Source organism: Brienomyrus brachyistius, chromosome 19 (genome assembly GCF_023856365.1).
Source record: "Brienomyrus brachyistius isolate T26 chromosome 19, BBRACH_0.4, whole genome shotgun sequence".
Taxonomy (NCBI): Eukaryota; Metazoa; Chordata; class Actinopteri; order Osteoglossiformes; family Mormyridae; genus Brienomyrus; species Brienomyrus brachyistius.
In genome coordinates this window covers 17,640,448-17,660,235 of record NC_064551.1, presented here as the reverse complement: position 1 = coordinate 17,660,235, position 19,788 = coordinate 17,640,448, and the positions used below count along the sequence as shown (strand labels likewise).

Below are 19,788 nucleotides of genomic sequence, written 5' to 3'. Positions count from 1 at the left end.
CAGGTAAGAGGAAGCCGGTGGCCAGGTGTCATGTGACTCGCGTTTCCCCCTTGCTGCCACGCGGCCCCCGCCACAACCGCCCCTGGAAGGTTTCTCTGCTTTTTCTTTCGCAGGCAGTGAGAGTGTGTGACGCCGTTTCCGCTCGCTACAACGCGCTGAGAATTTCCACCGCGCGCGAGTCATTAAGAGAGCGGGTGGCAGCCAACAGACGGTCAGAGTGTCGCAGTGCGTGAGTGTGTGAGCATCGAGGACCATGCTGCCCCTGTCCCAGCAGATCGCCTGAGCTGAAGGATCACTAACTACACACTTTGCACAGGTATGTAAATACATCAGCGACCTATTGCTTCATTATAGCAAATAATCAAATTAGTAATGCAGATTAATATTACTGTATTATCAATGACACTCAGTTTCCTCTGACTGTATAATCTAATTTATATAAATAATAATTGTATAATAAATTATGTACATATATGTATATAAAAGCACACTCATACTTATAAAAGATATATGAAGTGTATTGATGACAGCGTTACGAAAAGCGCTAGTCTGCATGGTTTCATTTGTGGCGTATTTTCAAAGCAAACATCCCCACCTAGTTTTTGACGAAACGCTATCTGTGATAAGCACTGCCCCTCCCGTCCGAACGCGCCGATGTCGTGTACGCCCTCCCTGTGTCACCCTGCGTGATAAAAGCGCCTTGCTTTACCCCCAGGACTGTCGAGGAGGTGAAGGACAGAGTGGCCCACCGGTCAGCCCCCCCACCACCGACCATCCCCATGAAGGTGCCAAGCGGCAGCGTCGTGGTGCGTAATCTTCACATCCTCTCTTCACATTCTGCCGTTCCTGCTTCCGTCACTCCCCACCGTCACGGATCGACACCCGTGGTTCAAAGCTTCAGCAAATAAAACAGTAGAACAGCGTGAATAATCTAATTGCTACCTAAATGGACACCCGGCATTGCTGTAAATAAATAACCCATTCTCTCTTTCTCTCCCATATTTTAGTCAAAGACTGTAATCTTGGGAGACATGGACTCACTGATGGAAGTAAGTAACAAACGGCCCTGATTTGCTTTATCACTTCATGCTGAATCATTGAGCACTCAGTGAATTCGGGCTAAACTTTTGATCTTAGATTAGATTCAGTTAAATTCTACTTTTTTTTGCATTTGCACAAAGTACTAATACTCAGGCAACGAAATGCACTTTGTCGTCATGTATGTGTGTATATATGTGCGTGTGTGATAAATAGCTAAAAAATGTACAACTATTTAGTGATTTAGTGATTGTATACATCCTTACATGGTTTAAAAGCGAATTCAATTGCATGAAGCTACGAAGTTTTGCACCTGTGACTGGGGTTTTCATTGGTTGGCAGTGGTTTTAGAAACAGTTTAGGGTTAATTCGGGCATGGGGGCAGGATTCCAGCACCTTATTTAACGAGGTGTGAAGTGCTGAACAAATGGATGCGACACTTTCTTTTCTTGCCCAACTCTCTCTCTCTCTCTCTCTCTCACACACACACACACACACACATATGCGTGTAGTAGCAGGTCATGTGCTTGGTCTGATCATATCGCCTTGTTTCTAGGGCAACATGCAACCCATTCCCCAGTCAGAGAAGCTCAGCAATGCAGATGAGAGGGTGGCCCCGCCCACTGGTGAGTTTGAATGTTTGAATCTGCGGCCGTTTGTTTTGGATGTGGCTTCATCGGCACGGCTGCCAGGCCCTGCCACGCGGCTGGAGGGGCGACGGCTTTGAAAGCGCACCGCGGGCAGAAGCCTGAAGCCGCTTTGTGTATCTCATGCAGAAAACGGGAACAACAGCAACCGATGGAGCTTCCTGAGAAAATCCAGGAAGATTCTGCTGCATTCCAACAGTTCCAAGACGACCCTATTCGGACAATTGCTGTCAAACGTGTGCGACGAAAATGAGAACCTTCCCAAACCAATCACAGTACGTATGATACTTCTAAATAGAGATCATCCCCAACCAATCACATTGCATGATACTTTGAAAATGATGGTACTTTTTATCCCTACGACCTTGTACTGGATAAGTAGTTGGTAAACAGATGAGATGGTTCGTATCCCAGCCAGCAAAGAATGCAAAGCAGAGGTTCACTCTGGATGGGACGCTAGTCCATCCCACATGCTACAGGCAATTTAGACACACCAGTTAGTCTAACCACATGTTTTTTGGACTGTGGGAGGAAACCCACACAATACTGTGAAAACAAGCCACACACACAAACACACACACACACACAGAGCAGAGGCAGAATTGAATCTTACTCTCAACGCTCCCCACTGGGGCACCGTGGGTAATTTGCTTGGCTGAATATCTAGTGATATCTAGTGATATCTGGTATTCCCAGCTCTTGTGGTGACTATCAACCAAGCAGACTGTGAAGCTGGCAGAGAATCTGTAGCTGATCTCTCACTGGGAACTCTGATGTTCCTCTGAGTGCACATTCGCTTCCCTTTATCTACCCACGGCTTCCTTGAACATTACAGGAGCCTCAGCTCTGATGCTCGGTGTCTCTCTTCCACGCTACAGGAAATGCTGACCCTGCTGCTTAAGAGGGGCTCAACTACAGAAGGTGTCTTCAGGAAGGCGGGGAACAGCAAGTGCCTGAAGGAGCTGAAGGCACAGCTGAATGAGGGGCTGGACGTCGACATGGAGACCCAGCCGGTCATCCTCCTCGCCGCACTCTTCAAGGTAAGCTCACGGGGCAAACTCATGCTCCCTTCATATCTCTGAGCCATTTAATCTTGGATGCGTGGACTCTTGAGCTGGTGTTAAGCGTAGGTAGTAAAGTCTTCTCCCACTTGTGAAATTGTAGGACTTCCTGAGGGAGCTTCCTGGAAGCTTGCTGGTGGCAGAGCTGTACAAGGACTGGATGATGGCCATGGAGAACAAGGATGAGGAGCTGAGGTGCATTGAGGTCAAGAGGTGAGGTGAACCGTCGCCGGACAAGCTTCTGGTCCCCAAGTGTCCCCGATGTCCCACACTGTGGTGCTCAAAGAGCTTTCGAAGCACGTATCTGCTCAGGGTCACGAGGGACCACTTTCAGTTCTGAAGTTGAGATGAACTGACACCAGCTTCGTAGGAGAAAATACAGGGGCTTTTGAATGGAATTTTTATATTTTGGCCAGACCACAAGAGGAAGTGACCCTAAAAAATGACACAACTTCAGGCCCGAGTTCTTCTGCTTTCTGCATCTCTTAAAAAAGGAGAAGTTGGATCAAAAGGGCACAAAAAACCAACCAGAGCTTCTCTCCTTCCTTCAGGGTAACTGACAAGCTGCCAAGACCCAACGCCGTCCTCCTACAGCATCTGCTCTGTGTGCTCCACCACATCAGCAAAAACGCCAATGCAAGCAAAATGGACGCCCGCAACCTGGCCGTCTGCATCGCCCCAAACCTGCTCCGGTGTGATAACCTGGCCGACGTGGGAGAGGTTAGCGAATGCAGGCCGCCCTGTCCCATGGTGCTTAACATGTAACATGCAACAGGTTTCAGAAGGTCTCTTGCTTATAGGATGGATGTATTTCCAAATAAATTTCAAACAAAAGGGTATGATCATTGCAGTTTGTAAACCAAAAAGCTTTGATTGTTCATTCCTTTAATTAAATTGTATTTGTCTACAGGTCACAGCCCTTACACAGTTCCTGATCGAAAACTGCTGTGAAATATTTGGAGAACATGTCCAGAAGCTTCTAGGAGATCCAGACGAGGAAGAACAGGCAGATAATTCAGGTGTGCTGACGACCTGATGTAAACTATTGAATCTGACTTGTTGGTGATCTTCTAAGCTCGTGGGAGTTTTATTTACCCAAAGATGTTCTGAGGACAGGAGGAAAAATGACTGGATCAGAGAGATAACCAATCAGATTGTAGAGGAGGCGGGACCACATTTGATCGATCTCTCTGATCCAATCATTCTTCTGTCCTCAGAACATTTTTGTGTAAGAAAAACCCCCATGAGCATCTTCTAAACCCTCTCGTGAGTCACACGTGCTCATTGTGCAATGTTTTTGTGATGGTTTACAGACCTGCTGTCCTCACATCAGCATGACTCCGCCTACGACAGCACTGACCCAGATGCAGATGGAGATGTACAGGGAGCAAAGAGGAAAGAGCAGGCAAGGGAGATCGAAGACGATCACCAATGCAGCCCTCCAAAGTGCAAGGACGACAAACCATCAATCCTCATCTGCTCCTCCAATGACACCAAGTTTGTCTCCAGGAGATGCTCAGAACCTTCTCTGTTCCCATTGGTGGAGATTAACAACTTGAAAGCCAGGAGCCATGATGACTTCTCCATGGAGAAGGAGGACTTTGCTTTGGAGAACAATACCCTGAAAAAGCAGAACTCTGACTCTGTCCTGCAGCCTGGCCAAAGCCAGAGACTTCTGGGTCTCCAGAACCTCAGTGGCATGCTGACTATACCAAAGGCCACTTCGAGATCGAAGGATTGTTCCTATTCATCCAATTGCTCTTTGGAGAGCTCCTTCTCCAACCTGTCAGAGAACTCTGTCTTCACCAGCTCTCCGCTGTCCTCACCTCCCAACTCCCGGAAGTCTAGCTATGCACGAGAAGAGCTCCAAAATCAGGAGAAGGAGGTGAAGAGGCGTACGTCCTCCATCAGGAATGAGAAGAAGAAACCGACGAGGACCATGAGCTGGGCTGCCCTTGCCTACAACAGGGGAAGCTTGAAAAAAGGCGATAGCCAGAAAGAGATGGCGTTCTCTTGTGAGATCCTTCAGGAAGACTCACAGAATGAGACGGAATCTACCACACCCCCTCCCAGGCCACGCCCTTTGTCAGCCATTGAGGTTTTCCAGCGAGTGGACAGCAAGATCCCCGCAAAACCCCCCTCATATGAGCAAACCATCCTTGGACTCCCACTGGGTCGCCGTATGACGGTGCAGGACGCCTGGATGATGGAGCGGAAGTCACGCCCCGCTTCCATGACAGAGGACCTGCTGGGCTTCTGCTCCAGCAATAGCTACACGGACTGCTGCCTTCAGACGGGGGCTGCGGATGTGAGAGACGACACTGGTCTGGCGGAGCAGGCTGTCGTGTATCGCCAGAGGGCAATGTCCGAGTCTGTATCCAAGAGGCAGCCAGAGAGAGTGGTTCACAGGTGCAGCCAGCCCCTGTTTGAGGAGATGACCTACGCTAAGGAGTCTTACGTCTGACGCCTAGCAGCAGCAGCATGCTGGCTTACAGCACTCTCTTTCGTAGCATAGGTTATAGCCTAACAGCAAGAACAATGACTTCTTTCGGCACCTTAAAGCTCTGTAAATATACTTGGTTTAAATTTAGCATATAAATGTACTTTTTTGGTTTCAGTAATATAATGTGCATTTGTAAATACAGAAGAACCTTTGTATATATTTTGATCTTTCACCTTAACTACAACCACTTCATTTCCACTACATTAAAACAGTATTACATTAACCTATGGTTTCTGTGTGTTTACTTGGCAAAGCAGGAATGCAGAAAGCATAGGCTCACGTGAAGAGAAGACATTTCTTTAACAACATCTGAGCATGCTGGGCTTGAGCAGAGCAGGCAGAAGACCCTTCCACCTAAAACACCATGAACAATCACAAGCATAATCATATTCATAAGCTAATCCGAAATGCGCGGTGAGATGCAGCATTCCGGAAGCCACCCAGATCTGCTATCTGCAAGCAGCGGGTGGATCCACCCCCCCCCCCCCCCCCGATCGAGAACAAAATGTTCTGTCTGCTTGACAAAGGAAACCAGAAAATATGTGAAGCCTGATCTGGTTTTTCTCTGAATCTCTCTTGCCTCGTTGAGGAGAGTGTCGCTCGCTCTTTTTTTAGGACAGGCAGACGGACTTCCTCTTCCTGCTGCGGCTGGGTTAGTTGTGCTGTCAAAGGGCCCCGACACTCTCAGTGCCGCTCAGCATGCATTGCCATCCGCTCATTACACATAACGTGACCATATGTCATGATCATACTACCATGCCGGTAGCTGACCTGCTAATGTTTATAAAACTGATTGTAAAGGAGAAGCTATATGTTACTTGTTCATACTCATGGGGATCCCAGGTATACTAACCACTAAATACTAATGCTAACTGACAATGCTCAAGTATACTAATAATGCTAAAGCCTCCTGATGATTCTACAATATGTTGACAATGCTGAAGCTGACTGACAATGGTAAAGTTTCCTGATGATGATGTGCTTATCATGCAAAAGCCTTATGACAATGCTATAGCTTGCTAAGAATGCTAAAGTTTACGAATGATGGTAAAGTGCACTAATCATAATAACAAGATTGCTGGCTGGCGTGAGATTTTCAGTTAGCGACAAGTATAGTACTATCCCAGCACTTTCGATGTAGCAAATTTAGGTTTATAATGGAATGATATAGATTTGCTGTAAGATTTCTTGTGGAAGCATAAGAGTCTGAAAGCGTATCACGTCAGATGCATGAGATTTGGCAACCCTGCACCAAAGCCTACCAACAAAGCTAAAGGTTACTAACATTGCTAAAGTTTTCTAAGGATGCTAAAGTGTACTAATCATGCATAAGCATACTGACAATGCTAAGGCTTACTGCACAAGTTTACTGACAATCCTAAAGTTCATTCACAATGCTAAAGCCTTACTGATGATGTTAAGGTGCATTGACTGTGCTGAAGTTCATCGACCAGGCTAACACACTAGCCCATCTAGCAGACGCAGTTGTACTTGCTAGCTCATACACCAATCCCCCACAGCTCCTAGCCTAGTCACCTAACCCTAAAATGAAGTTAATCCAGCTTTTGAAAAGGCAGGCACATAAATTCTTATCGAGTATTGATTAAACAGTAAAGAAAACCACTGTACTGTCACTGGTCATTACCACCACCTGTCAATGGCTGCCATTCCATCCACTTGCAGATACAGTCATTTTGTGAAGGAAGCTTAATCAATAATCAAACAAAAGCTACATCTGGTTTCTTAACCTTAATAGACATGCTCCGGCAATAGTCAGCTGTCTTAGTACAAGTTCAAGTAGGGAGGGCGATTACCAAGAGATACATTTTGGGGTCCCCATAAAGTGCCGGGCCCTGGAATGTACCAGAACTTCCATGCCTCTCTGACACCCCTGACCACACAGGAAACTCACCCCCCCTGACTGTAGTACATCATGTGATCATTTAAAGGGTTTTGGCACAACAGTGAATTATCAGACACAGTCAGCTGAAAACAACAGACACATTTATTTCTAATAGACGGCTCAATCTGTAGCACTCTTTTCTCACACCTGCAGGGTTGGGGGCGCCGATCCCTCCCCCGCTCTGTGTGTGTGCGGTATGCACATTCTCTTTGTGCTGCCCAGGTTTCTTCCAGGTGCTGTGGTTACCTACTGCAACCCAAATACAAGCAGTTAAGGGAACTGGCATAGTACCCATTGTATGTGCCCTGTGACGGACTGGGCCTTGTGCCCAATGCTGTATGGCACACCAGCACCCTGTATAGGAAAAGTGATTGAAAGTTAAAGGGCAGAAAGATGGATAGATGTTCTCAGCAAATGAGACTGAAATATGAAGTTAGGTGGTTAGATATTCTCATGAACATGCGATGGTTTCCACACCAGCTGAATGTTTAGAACAGCAGCAAAACCACACCCCCGGGCACTTGAGAACTGATAACAGCATCCCTCTGCCAGCTCAGCGTGATTCAGGCCTGGGATCATGTGCATCTGACTGGTCCAGCTTTACAAAATTGAGTTTGCATGCATACAACACGATTAGTTTCTGCTATACCAACAAGTTATCTATAACAACTAACACAATTTATTAGCTTTGGTATGATGAACCTGATGCCGAATTATTTACACAACTGAGAGCTGCAATGAGAAGCACAGCAGATCAATCAGATCAGAACAGATGATTACACAGGCCACAGCTTATTATAAATGTGCTGCTGTTCGCTTCATTTATATTATCTGTAAAGGATCTATAATTATTAAAAAGAACTCTGTTACTTTAATGTCAACATCTTTTTTGAAGAATATTATTTGCAAAATAAGACGAATTTCTAAAAAGAATAAAGGCCTTAAATCTAAGGCGTTCATATAATTAGCTAAGTTCTGAGAAACTTACACTCTTCCCCCAAAAACAACTTCTCCTTTCCAAAAGTCTAGTCCTGCAAAAACTACAGTGTCAGACTTAGAGATCCAGCTGACAGGACAGACTAGGTAGAACAGAGAAAGGACTAAACAGCCTGTTTGAATGGTGTGAGGCTGAGCTGGTCAGAATGCTGTCTGTGATCAGGTCCCTGACTTAGTACAGCGATGTCACTATTGGGCCCTTGAGCAAACCCCTTAACCCCCATTGGCTTCAGCGAGTGGCTGACCTTGCTTTCAAGTGCTGAATAAACTGCTGTAGGATAGGAAGCTTGAAAAGTTCAAAAAGCAAATTCATTAGCAAACCTTGCAATGAAGGAACTGTGTGAACTGTACAGTGAACAGACATGTGCCTCTCCGAATAATGTAACATGTGAGCAGCTTGCACAGTGCTGAAGATAAATGTGCTTAAAAATAATGTAACAGTGTAATAGGTTATTCAATTACAGTGTATGGTAGGACGGGGATAATGTGTAATCATAATGGGGGTGGGGGGGGGGGGGGCTAGAGTAAACAAACCATAAATGCAAGTAGCTGGCAGTACCAGTATTAACTTCTAGCCACCCTAACTTTCAACACTGTAGCTTGTCAATCAAAATTTTGGGTTTTTTAAAAACTGTTATTTCAAATTTTAGTCCCTCATTTGGAAGAAGGTTGTACTTGAGCAAAAATATGATAATTTTTGTTACACACCCATGTATTTACTAAGTCTGTTATAAATAACGCAGTTGTAGAAACCTGTGGAATACCAAACAAACATTATCTACGTCAAACGACTTACTGGTTTGCCTGTCATGCGGCAGACGCACAAACACGCACACATTTTTCTGTGCTTATCTTGTAATTTAGCGGAATATGTTTCTTGCATTATTTGCTCATATGTTTTACTCGGTAAATTCTGATGAAGGGTTAAGCAGAGCTACTTCATCTTAGGCTGGCATCTATCCCAGAAACTACAGGGCACGAGGCAGGGGCTATCCTGCATACCAATTCTTTGCATTGCAGTTCCTTAGTAATACTTTCCCTCCGCTTTGCGCATTAATGCTGAGACGAGCCTTTGTATCCAATAGCAACTAGAACTCCTAACAAGACACGATCACATGAGATGGGAAGTGAATAACCGGCGGAAGCTGTTGTAGCGCTTTCTTGGATACTGTTGCCATGGGCTGAGTTGGAAAAAAAAACATAGCAGATCATTTGTCCCCATTTCTTCTAAGAAAAAAAAATAAAGTAAAAATAATTAGTGGTGCTGTTAAAATGACGACGGTTCTGCCTCCGCAGAAGGAGGCTCCGGCTGAAACTTACACTTTTGCCAGCCGCCCCAGAGCCATACACAGCCGGAGCAAGTACCGTGAATCCGCGGCGGAGCAGTAAGTCTGCCGGCCCAGCAACTCGCCGCACCAACTGTGATAGCAAACTTTCCTGATTCGTTTAGTTTTTATATACACCCGGCACATCATTTGGCTGTATTATTATTATTTGATCTATAATAATAATAATAATAATAATAATAATAATAATAATGAACTATAGTTGGAGACGGATTATGAGCTCAGTGTGAAAATGGGACTTTAACTACTGTAAAGTGAAGGTTTTCGGATTTTGTTTCTTAATCACTGTTTTCATCCTGAGCTGTTTGGCTGCCTGTCCGTCTCCATATGAAACCCTTACAATGGGCGATTAATTCAATCTAAACTTCCACGTTAATGTCCCTTTAGGATTGTGTGCAGGGAAAGAGCAATGCTGTACACTCTTATTTTAACGCAGAAACGATGGGCCGGCCAGTTACGGGAACATCATGTACGACAGGCGGGTGATCAGAGGGAATACGTACGCGCTGCACACTCTGCCTGCGGTGAGCACCTCACCCCGGGGTGCAAGATCGCCAACTCTCATGCACCTGGCGTGAAACCCACGCTAACCGAAACTGGCAGCCGTGGCCGGGCTTGTTTATTATGACTATCGGGCGAAACCCGTTTGTTTGTGTCAGACCGCCCCGCTGGACCCTGCAGAGACTCAGAGGCAGCTGGAGGCCCGCAGGAGAGCCGTCGCCCGCAAACGAGCTAAAGATCAGCAGCGGGCCGCGGCGCCGGAGCCGGTGGAGGGCAGGAAGCACGCGGACATCCAGACCGGTACGGTCACATGACGGGAAGCGGAGGTCACGTGTCGTATTTAAATTCACCCAGCAAACAGTAGATTAAGGTAGAAGTCGGGCGTCATCGTCCATTAAGGCCAGTCAGTGTCCAGTGTCAGTATCTGCTAAATAAATAAATGTAACGTGATAAATCTAATTAATCATGCAGCATGTGCGTATTTTATGTTTGTGACGTGGATTACTTAAAAAAAACTTCAATTTTTTAGTTTCTAATCATTGAAAGATATAGTTATCTCAGATTTTAACTTAACTCAGGTGTTTACACTTTAACATAATTTTCACGTTTTTAAATACAAGTTAAAACATTGTGCATTTATTGTGTAGATTATTGGTGTAATAAAAGCTACATTTTTTTATTCTTCAGACCTATACCTCGAGGAACTGAGTGACCGGATCGAGGAATCCAATGCGGGATGCCAGACCGATGCCTTTCTGGATAGACCAGCGACTCCACTCTTTATTCCAGCGAAGACTGGCAAAGACGTGGCCACACAGATCGAGGACGGAGAGGTATCTTGTATAACAATGACGGGCATATTAAGGTCATCTGAAGGGCAGGATGGACATCAGATACTATGTATGAAATTAGAGTTTCCCAAAAATCCTCAGAGTTGAAGAGTTAATCCTATAGACCTTTGGGCATGTTACCCCCTCCTATAATAACTATGCACATTGTCCGTCTCTGGAGCTGTTCGACTTTGACCTGGAGGTGCACCCCTTGCTGGAGGTGCTGGTGGGGAAGACTATGGAGCAGGCCCTGCTGGAGGTGATGGAGGAGGAAGAGCTGGCCAGCCTGCGGGCGCAGCAGCGTGCCTTTGAGGCCCTGCGGGATGCCGAGTTGGTGGAGGCGCAGAGGCTGGAGGAGAGGGAGCGACGGCGGCGCGAGGAGAAGGTGGTGCCTGGGCTTCCGGAACAGCAGGGGCCGTTTAGCCAAAGGAGAAGGTCACCTTCCACATGTCTTGTTTCAGGAGCGAAGGATCCGGGAGCAAAGGGAGGTCTTGCAGAAGGAGAATGAGCTGGCGGAGAAGGTGGCCGCTCGCGCCTTTGCTCAGCAACATCTAGCAGAGCTGCTGCCGTCCGTCTACACCGTGCTGCAACAGCAGGGCTTCTTCTACGACCCCACGCAGAGAGGTTAGCTGCCACGGAGTCGCCCCGCATCACTGCTGTTGAACGGATTACTTTGTAGAATAGAATATAATACAATAGTGATGCTTTATTAATCACTGTGGGCAAATGCTCTTTTTGCTTTGCTCTATCTTGCTTACCGTATAGGTGAGAGTAGGCTTGAGGGTCACAAGCGAAGGGGCAGCCACCTTGCAACACCCAGGGAACTGGGGGTTAAGGGCCTTGCTCAAGGGCCCAAGGTCATGTGACTAAACTGCCGAGGCTGGGCTTTGTGGGTGGTTGTGTCTTTATGTCAGGAGCGGGATCATTGTTTTGGGGTCCCACTGAAATATTCACTTTGGGGGCGAGTCAGGAGATAGCTCGCTCGCTAGCAGAACAGGCTGCCTCAGCTTCTAAGTAAGGAACGTGTCTGTTTATTAAGATAAGAGATAAGATCATTGTTTGTGTAGTTACTGCTTGTGACCAACAGGGGGCCCATGAGTGATAGTAAAGCAATAATGTACTCCAATCTGCCGTGCAGACGTGGAAACTGGGTTCCTGCCATGGCTGATGGAAGAAGTGAGTAGCGCATTGGAAAGACGATGTGCGGCCAGGACTGTTTTGGACAGTAAGTCACTGCCTCAAGCCAAGAGCAAAGCTTTCCTACAGAAACCGGTTTCTGAAAAACATATATAGATGCTTTATTAATCCTATAGACAATTGCAGGTTTACAGTAACGCAACACATGCTTAGACAAAACCAATAAACAATAAGCAATTAACAGCAACAGTGCAAAGAATGTCAGAGAAAGTTTGCCACCGAATTCTGTACCGGCACAGAAATGTATAGCATTGCACAGTGGATCATAAAGTGAGTGAGTGTCCTAATAGTTTGATAAGATTCCTTCAGCGTTGATCTGTTTGTCCCTTTAAACCTGTATAACCTGGTCAGAAGAGGCAGATGACGCTGAGATCAGGCTGTCAAAGTGACCGTGTAGAGGTGCAGTAATGGAAACTGGCTATGGCCATAAAATTTAATGAAAACCAGACTGACTGTACTGTTCCTAACATGAATGATTCAGTAAAATGCCTTCGTTATGGTCCAGCTCAAATTCCCCATCTAGTGGCAAAAAAAAAAAAAGTTTTGCATCTCCACGTTTTTAAGACCAGTTTTAACAGACTAGCTCCATAAAATATCAGAAAATTTTAATACTGTGATGATTTAGTCGTATACTAGTACCTAAAACTATATTTCTGTATAGCATTTCATATACACCTTTAATTTGTGCCCGAGTACACTGTGGACGGTTGAAGAATCACTTACTGAATGCACATTGTAGTATCCTGAGGGTGTGTCCAGAGTGGGATTTTTTTTAAATTCTCATCTCTGTTTCAGTGCTCATCAAAGATGTGACAACTCAGAGAGTAGAGGCCTTCCACCAGGGGGCAGATTTGTCACCTGATTCAAAGTGAGCGATTACGAAAGTAAGTAGTCATGGCCAGCTCTGTGTTTCTGCCAGAGAGCTCTTAAGAGTCGCCCTGCCTGCCCCAGCCCACACCTCTCAGGGCAAGCCTTTTACCTAAAGATAAACTACATTGTGTCGGTATAATTTCAGTAGTTTTGCTGTAATTTGCATGTACAATAGTTGTGTTCCTTTTGAGTAATTGACTGCACTGATGAGACGTACACAGGTGTGCCAAATGTAGGTCAGTGGGTGGATTTTAGTGCCGCAGACTCCGAACAGAAATTCCACATCTAATTTTCTGTCTTAGGGCAGCACTGTAGCTGCCCACATTATTGGTTGAGGGTTCGAGTCCTGCCCCTGCTCTGAGTGTGGAGTATCTGTGGCTTTCCTCCTGCGGTGTGAAAGTTCCATGTGACCCTCATTTCAGTCATCACTGTGTGAGAGCACATCATGTGCATTTTTATGGATCGTCATGTGACACTACTGTGATGTCATCACACATTTACTAGTTATACACCTGTAAGCGAAGGTGTGAACTGCTACTGACAAATATCTGCTACTTACCATCTCTCTGTTCTTTTGCAGGACAGATTCTGTAGACGGTGATTTTATAGCAGGCTTTATGGAAGTGTCTTCAAAAAATAAAGGAAATCACACCTATTTTAATTGTGTACTTAAGGTGTCTTAATATAGACACAAAACTTAACAGACCACTTTTAATTTTTGTACGGTATCTTTGTTTCCAAATACTTGTGTGACTTGTGGTGACTCTTCTTTTTCTGCTGGGGGGGGGTTGGGTCACCGGCCCTCCCCACATTGCCTGCTCCTTTCACACGGCACTTGACCTCTTTGTGATCTTCTGGAATGATCTACATTCTTCTGGAATCTCCTGTTCCCCACAACGTCCACTGTTCTGCAAGGGCACCTGTGGTCGGAGCCAGTGAAGCATCTGTGCAAGCACTCATTATCCGTGGAGCTAAAGGAGGCCGACGTTACTGCAGCCTGACTGGATTCACTCAGATTCACAGAGCACTGCCATCCCATCATATTTCACAAGTCAGAATAGCCCACTGTACTAACAGGGTGTGAAGCCCTAGTGCTATAATATTGTAGTTATTGCCCAACCAATTGCACATAATCTCCGTACAACACAGAAGTTTATTCAGACGTCTCCCCTTTGAAACTGATTAATTACTGAATCACTAAATTTCCATGGACTGACTTTTGGAACAAACACAACATTTACTTGGCTGCGTATCAGCTGTTTACTTAGTCTTCTTAGAGGTCTGTAATAAAGTTAGTCAGATGTAGGTTAAATACAGCCAAGCTGCAGTCTGCGATGTGCGGATAGGGCTGAGAAAACATACTGAGGTGTCAATGCAGTTGATCTGCGTCTCAGGGTGTAAACAGGTAAGATGGAAGTTGTTAATGGTTAATTTAAGGAAAAGAAAGGAAGTCGATGTGTCAGCGGATACACTGATAGGAGATTAAGGAAAAGGCCTCTTGGAAAAAGGTTCCATTCATTACCATGAATAAGTAAGTCAATACGAGCTGGACGAAGTTAGACTTGGGAGTGGCGCGTGTTTGCGAAGGCTGAGATTACACCGGCACGGACTATTCCTTAACTGTTCTTATCGTTAGTTAGGAAAGTTTAACATTAAAAATGCCTCCGAAATCCAAAAATGGGCGGTGTCATTTTTATTAGGGCGCTGTTAAGTTTCGGCCACACTAAAAAAAAAGTTGTTGGATATTAAGTCGTAATTATGAGATACTGAGTCATAATAATGATACTAAGTCATAATTATGAGATCTTAAATCTAAATTATGAGATAAGATGGATCAATCACATTCCTACATGCACAGTTTTCGCAGTGCGGGAAAGTTTCTGGTTCGATATTCAGTTTTACGGCTGTAATAGCTTTTAACAAAAGCAAGCCAAGCTGTTTTAAAATAGACTTTTACAGGCTGCAACGCATTCCGATCATTCCTGCGCTTCTAGCCTTCTAGTAGCTATGAAAATATACGCTGTATATAATAATAGCGTCAGTAGGTGAAATGGTGCCTAGTATTGCGTAAAGGGACCTGTTTTCGTCACCCTGAAAATGACTCTGCTTAATAGCGCACTTGGCTTGCACTTTAATGCACCCGCGACTCGCTCTCTAACCTACCGCTCGCAGGTGGCTGCGGCGTTTACAGTGGTTCCGCAATATATATGCCTCTATTTTTAATCGCGCTTCGCCATTGGTCGGTTTTCGTGTATAGCGCCTTCCCACCCAATTTACTGTTCCGCTGAGTCTGAGGCATGGGCGTGTGTGCGGCCACCCGCCGTCAGCCCTGCTTCGAAGCAGGAATAGCAAATCAGCCTGACGGTAAATGCGCTCCGGCATCATTGTTTCCTAACCGCGTCCTGCACAGATGAACTGTAGCACTTTGTGGAAACCAAGGAACTCTAACATGCATGTATCGTAAAAAAATGTTTTTTAAATCGTAAAATACATTTTAATCTTCCTGCTGTGTGGGAGATCTCTTGTCTTTTAAGTGGCCCGCACATAGCAATAACTCTAAGCGTGTATTATATGGTTCCTAAAGCTGACATTAAGGCTACATGTACTTGTTTTGGAATGTCTTCATTCAAAGTGATGCTCAATTCAGTGCATGAACCAGCCGGGTGTTACACTGTAATGGGTCCGAAATGGCAGAGGCCTACACGTATAGGTGTATAGGCCTGTGGGTAACAGAGAAAACCATTCCACTGTGCATGTGTGTGTTTTTAAATAGACACAAAGGCCACTTTATTATGTACATGAGGTCCTTAACCAAACAGCTTCCTAACAGGGAATAAAGTAATTGGAACTGAACATATACACCACAGATTTTTATTGTCATGTGATTGTTGGAACAAGAAGTGGAGAATACAGTATCTGAGAAACAACCTGGGATTTTCACACACTGTGGTGTCTAGAGTTTAGGGAAGATCCTTGGATTAAAGAAACATTCAATTGGGGCATTTCTGTGGTTGAAAGTACCTCATAATGAAAGTAGTCAGATGTGATCGAATCCCCAGATCTGTGAAAATGAACAGAAAGACAACAAGTGCAGAAATAACAGCTCAACACAACAGTGGTGTGCAGAAAGCCTTCTCTGAACAAACAGCTCATCAATGCATAAAGGGGTTCTGCGGAAAAAAGTTCTGTCCTACCCGGCGCCGCATAGGCGTACCTAGTAAAGCGGGTCCTACCTGGCGTCACGTAGGGTACCTAATAAAGCGGGTCCAACCCGGCGCTGCATAGGGGTACCTAATAAAGCAGGTCCTACCCGGCGCCGCGTAGGGTACCTAATAAAGCGGATCCTACCCGGCACCGCGTAGGGATACCTAATAAAGCGGGTCCTACCCGGCGCCGCATAGGGTACCTAGTAAAGCGGGTCCTACCCGGCGCCGCATAGGGTACCTAGTAAAGCGGGTCCTACCCAGCACCGCGTAGGCGTACCTAATAAAGCGGGTCCTACCCGGCACCACATAGGCATACCTAGAAAAGCGGGTCCTACCCGGCACCGCGTAGGGATACCTAATAAAGCGGATCCTACCCGGCGCCGCGTAGGGATACCTAATAAAGCGGGTCCTACCCGGCGTCACGTAGGGATACCTAATAAAGCGGGTCCTACCCTGCATCACGTAGGGTACCTAATAAAGCGGGTCCTACCCGGCGCCGCGTAGGGTACCTAATAAAGCGGATCCTACCCGGCACCACATAGGCGTACCTAGAAAAGCGGGTCCTACCCGGCACCGCGTAGGGATACCTAATAAAGCGGGTCCTACCCGGCGCCGCGTAGGGATACCTAATAAAGCGGGTCCTACCCGGCGTCACGTAGGGATACCTAATAAAGCGGGTCCTACCCGGCATCACGTAGGGTACCTAATAAAGCGGGTCCTACCCGGCGCCGCATAGGGTACCTAATAAAGCGGATCCTACCCGGCGCCGCATAGGGTACCTAGTAAAGCGGGTCCTACCCGGCGCAGCGTAGGGTACCTAGTAAAGCGGGTCCTACCCTGCGCCGCGTAGGGTACCTAATAAAGCGGGTCCTACCCAGCACCGCGTAGGGATACCTAATAAAGCGGGTCCTACCCAGCGCCGCGTAGGCATACCTAATAAAGCGGGTCCTACCCGGCACCGCGTAGGGATACCTAATAAAGCGGGTCCTACCTGGCGTCACGTAGGGTACCTAATAAAGCAGGTCCTACCCAGCACCGCGTAGGCGTACCTAGTAAAGCGGGTCCTACCCGGCACCGCGTAGGCGTACCTAATAAAGCGGGTCCTACCCGGCACCGCGTAGGGATACCTAATAAAGCGGGTCCTACCCGGCGCCGCGTAGGGATACCTAATAAAGCGGGTCCTACCTGGCGTCACGTAGGGTACCTAATAAAGCAGGTCCTACCCGGCACTGCGTAGGGTATCTAATAAAGAGGATCCTACCTAGCGCCGCATAGGGTACCTAGTGAAGCGGGTCCTACCCGGCGCAGCGTATCGTACCTAGTAAAGCGGGTCCTACCCGGCGCCGCGTAGGGTATCTAGTAAAGCGGGTCCTACCCGGCGCCGCGTAGGGTACCTATTAAAGCGGGTCCTACCCGGCGCCGCGTAGGATACCTAATAAAGTGGGTCCTACCCGGCACCGCGTAGGCGTACCTAGTAAAGCGGGTCCTACCCGGCGCCGCGTAGGGTACCTAGTAAAGCGGGTCCTACCCGGCGCCGCGTAGGGTACCTAGTAAAGCGGGTCCTACCCGGCGCCGCGTAGGCGTACCTAGTAAAGCGGGTCCTACCCGGCGCCGCGTAGGGTATCTAGTAAAGCGGGTCCTACCCGGCGCCGCGTAGGGTACCTAATAAAGCGGGTCCTACCCGGCGCCGCGTAGGCGTACCTAGTAAAGCGGGTCCTACCCGGCGCCGCGTAGGGTACCTAGTAAAGCGGGTCCTACCCGGCGCCGCGTAGGGTACCTAGTAAAGCGGGTCCTACCCGGCGCCGCGTAGGGTACCTAGTAAAGCGGGTCCTACCCGGCACCGCGTAGGCGTACCTAGTAAAGCGGGTCCTACCCGGCGCCGCATAGGGTACCTAATAAAGCGGGTCCTACCCGGCGCCGCGTAGGGTACCTAGTAAAGCGGGTCCTACCTGGTATTTTGCAATGGTATCTAATGAAGTAACCACTGAGTGTCCAGAGCATGAATGTGTTGGAATCCTTGTCAATGCAAGTAAGAAATATCACTAAGTTGCAGTTTTTCTTCATTTTTATTTTTTATCTAATCACAGGGTGCAATGGTTAAGAAGTGAAGGTTGCAAACATCCATTGGTTCACCTCTAAAGTACTTGATTAACCTTACCCTTACCTCCAGTAATGACCCAAGGTGTAAACGCCTTGGATGAGTTTGTTGGTTACGCACTGTGAAGAATAATCTGGACACGGGGAAGGTTTTGTTTGTAATTAACCTTTGAGAAAATACCACAAAGACAGATAATGGATCTTATTATTTTCATGGTTTTTGGAGAAGGAATTACTAGAAAAGCAGAAGATTAGCTCATTGTTCCAGAGGGAGTGGCAGGGTGCAGAATTGAAAGATCAGGACATGTGACTTCAACCACGTCAGAAGCCACACTGCTCTCACTTTAATTAATGCACATTGCTTTGAAATGAGTTACCATCTTCACAGTGGCCTTGTGAACCATATTGACAATCAGAATCAGAATCCTTTTATTCCTCTATTTTCTGCCATTCCTTCCCTGTTTTACACATTAATGTTTTGCATGAATGATGTAGCAATGGATTATCACACACTTGTCAAGTGCCTTGGCGTGGCTGTGTAGTGAAAGGCGCTATAGAAAAATAAAATGTATTTCGTGAATTATAAAAAGTGCAAGTGGTGGCATGGAGTTTACAGTAAAACACACTGCCAAGAGAAAAAAAACAAGAAATTATAAATAGCATAAAATTACACTTAGAAACAGAAATATGTGCTTTAATAAATGCAGATGTATAAATAAAGGTCAGGTACCCAGAATTGCTTATAAAGCCAATAAATGAAGTTAACCTACTGGCAGGCTTTAAACCGTAGACACTCACTTGCACCAACCTGTCCACATGTCCGGGTGTTTGTGCCTGACCCCAGCTGCACTGGGGGAGACTCTCTCTGGTCATCACCTTTTTTTTACTCTCAGCATCAGCCAAGAGTCATTCAAACATAAATTGAAAGCTTTAAGTCTTCGGTAAACATGGACATCCTGGTCAACCTCATCACTTAATCCAACAAAAAGTGATCAACAGTCAAACATCCTCTAACACATTGTTACACCCAGCATCAACGCTGGGCTGTTTGGTACAATATACCGGCTGCATTGTTCCTGTGATTTTTCATAAGAAAGTATTACGCCCCCCCCCCCAAGTCAGAGACACAAATTTAGGATAGACATGTTAAATGGAAAATGTGATAAGCTGAAGAAGGATGATGATGATGTGAGTAAATAGTCACACGCACATGTAAATCACTTTGATGGTTTAGCCATAAAGCGGTACAGAGCGGAGTAATTAAGCCCACACATATAATATGGCAAAGATGTTAAACTTAAACTTCTGTAATACATACCACGCATTCTAGCACTCCAAACAGATAATAACAAGATAAATTAACAAGATAAATGCTTATCTTTTGGTATACACGGAATCTTTAGAGGAAAAACTGAAAGTACCTTTTATAGAAAAAAAATCTAAAATATCCCCTTCCAAAAATAAACCAAACAAGCAACTGAAGACAATAGCCAGTGTCGTACCTTAAACTTTTTAGATAGGAATGGAGATTACGTATCAGGATTAAAGTGACGGATCTTGGGACACATTCAGGGCTATGGGGGGGATATGCAT

The 19,788-nt window shown here is 46.1% G+C and overlaps 2 protein-coding genes across 2 annotated transcripts; both read left to right on the top strand.

The window, feature by feature from the left end:
- The first annotated feature begins 160 nt into the window (after positions 1–160).
- tagapb (T cell activation RhoGTPase activating protein b) lies at positions 161–5,472 on the top strand. Its single transcript, XM_048984844.1, has 10 exons — positions 161–316; positions 716–806; positions 1,008–1,049; positions 1,595–1,664; positions 1,815–1,960; positions 2,564–2,725; positions 2,850–2,959; positions 3,298–3,466; positions 3,657–3,765; positions 4,060–5,472. The coding sequence occupies exons 2-10, from the start codon at positions 780–782 to the stop codon at positions 5,208–5,210; spliced, it is 1,986 nt and encodes a 661-aa protein (XP_048840801.1). The 5' UTR covers positions 161–316; positions 716–779; the 3' UTR covers positions 5,211–5,472.
- A 3,827-nt stretch (positions 5,473–9,299) lies between these two features.
- Positions 9,300–13,553, top strand: rsph3 (radial spoke head 3). The gene is made up of 9 exons (XM_048986442.1): positions 9,300–9,533; positions 9,931–10,018; positions 10,154–10,295; positions 10,683–10,828; positions 11,007–11,210; positions 11,287–11,449; positions 11,964–12,050; positions 12,818–12,906; positions 13,473–13,553. The coding sequence occupies exons 1-8, from the start codon at positions 9,421–9,423 to the stop codon at positions 12,892–12,894; spliced, it is 1,020 nt and encodes a 339-aa protein (XP_048842399.1). The 5' UTR covers positions 9,300–9,420; the 3' UTR covers positions 12,895–12,906; positions 13,473–13,553.
- Positions 13,554–19,788: the final 6,235 nt, after the last annotated feature.

Coding starts and splice junctions, on each gene's coding strand:
- tagapb (XM_048984844.1), top strand. CDS start 780: ATGAAGGTGCCAAGCGGCAGCGTCGTG. Junction 1,050..1,594: donor ACATGGACTCACTGATGGAA/GTAAGTAACAAA, acceptor CCTTGTTTCTAG/GGCAACATGCAACCCATTCC. Junction 2,960..3,297: donor AGGTGCATTGAGGTCAAGAG/GTGAGGTGAACC, acceptor TCCTTCCTTCAG/GGTAACTGACAAGCTGCCAA.
- rsph3 (XM_048986442.1), top strand. CDS start 9,421: ATGACGACGGTTCTGCCTCCGCAGAAGGAGGCTCCGGCTGAAACTTAC. Junction 10,296..10,682: donor GCACGCGGACATCCAGACCG/GTACGGTCACAT, acceptor TTTATTCTTCAG/ACCTATACCTCGAGGAACTG. Junction 11,450..11,963: donor CTACGACCCCACGCAGAGAG/GTTAGCTGCCAC, acceptor TCTGCCGTGCAG/ACGTGGAAACTGGGTTCCTG.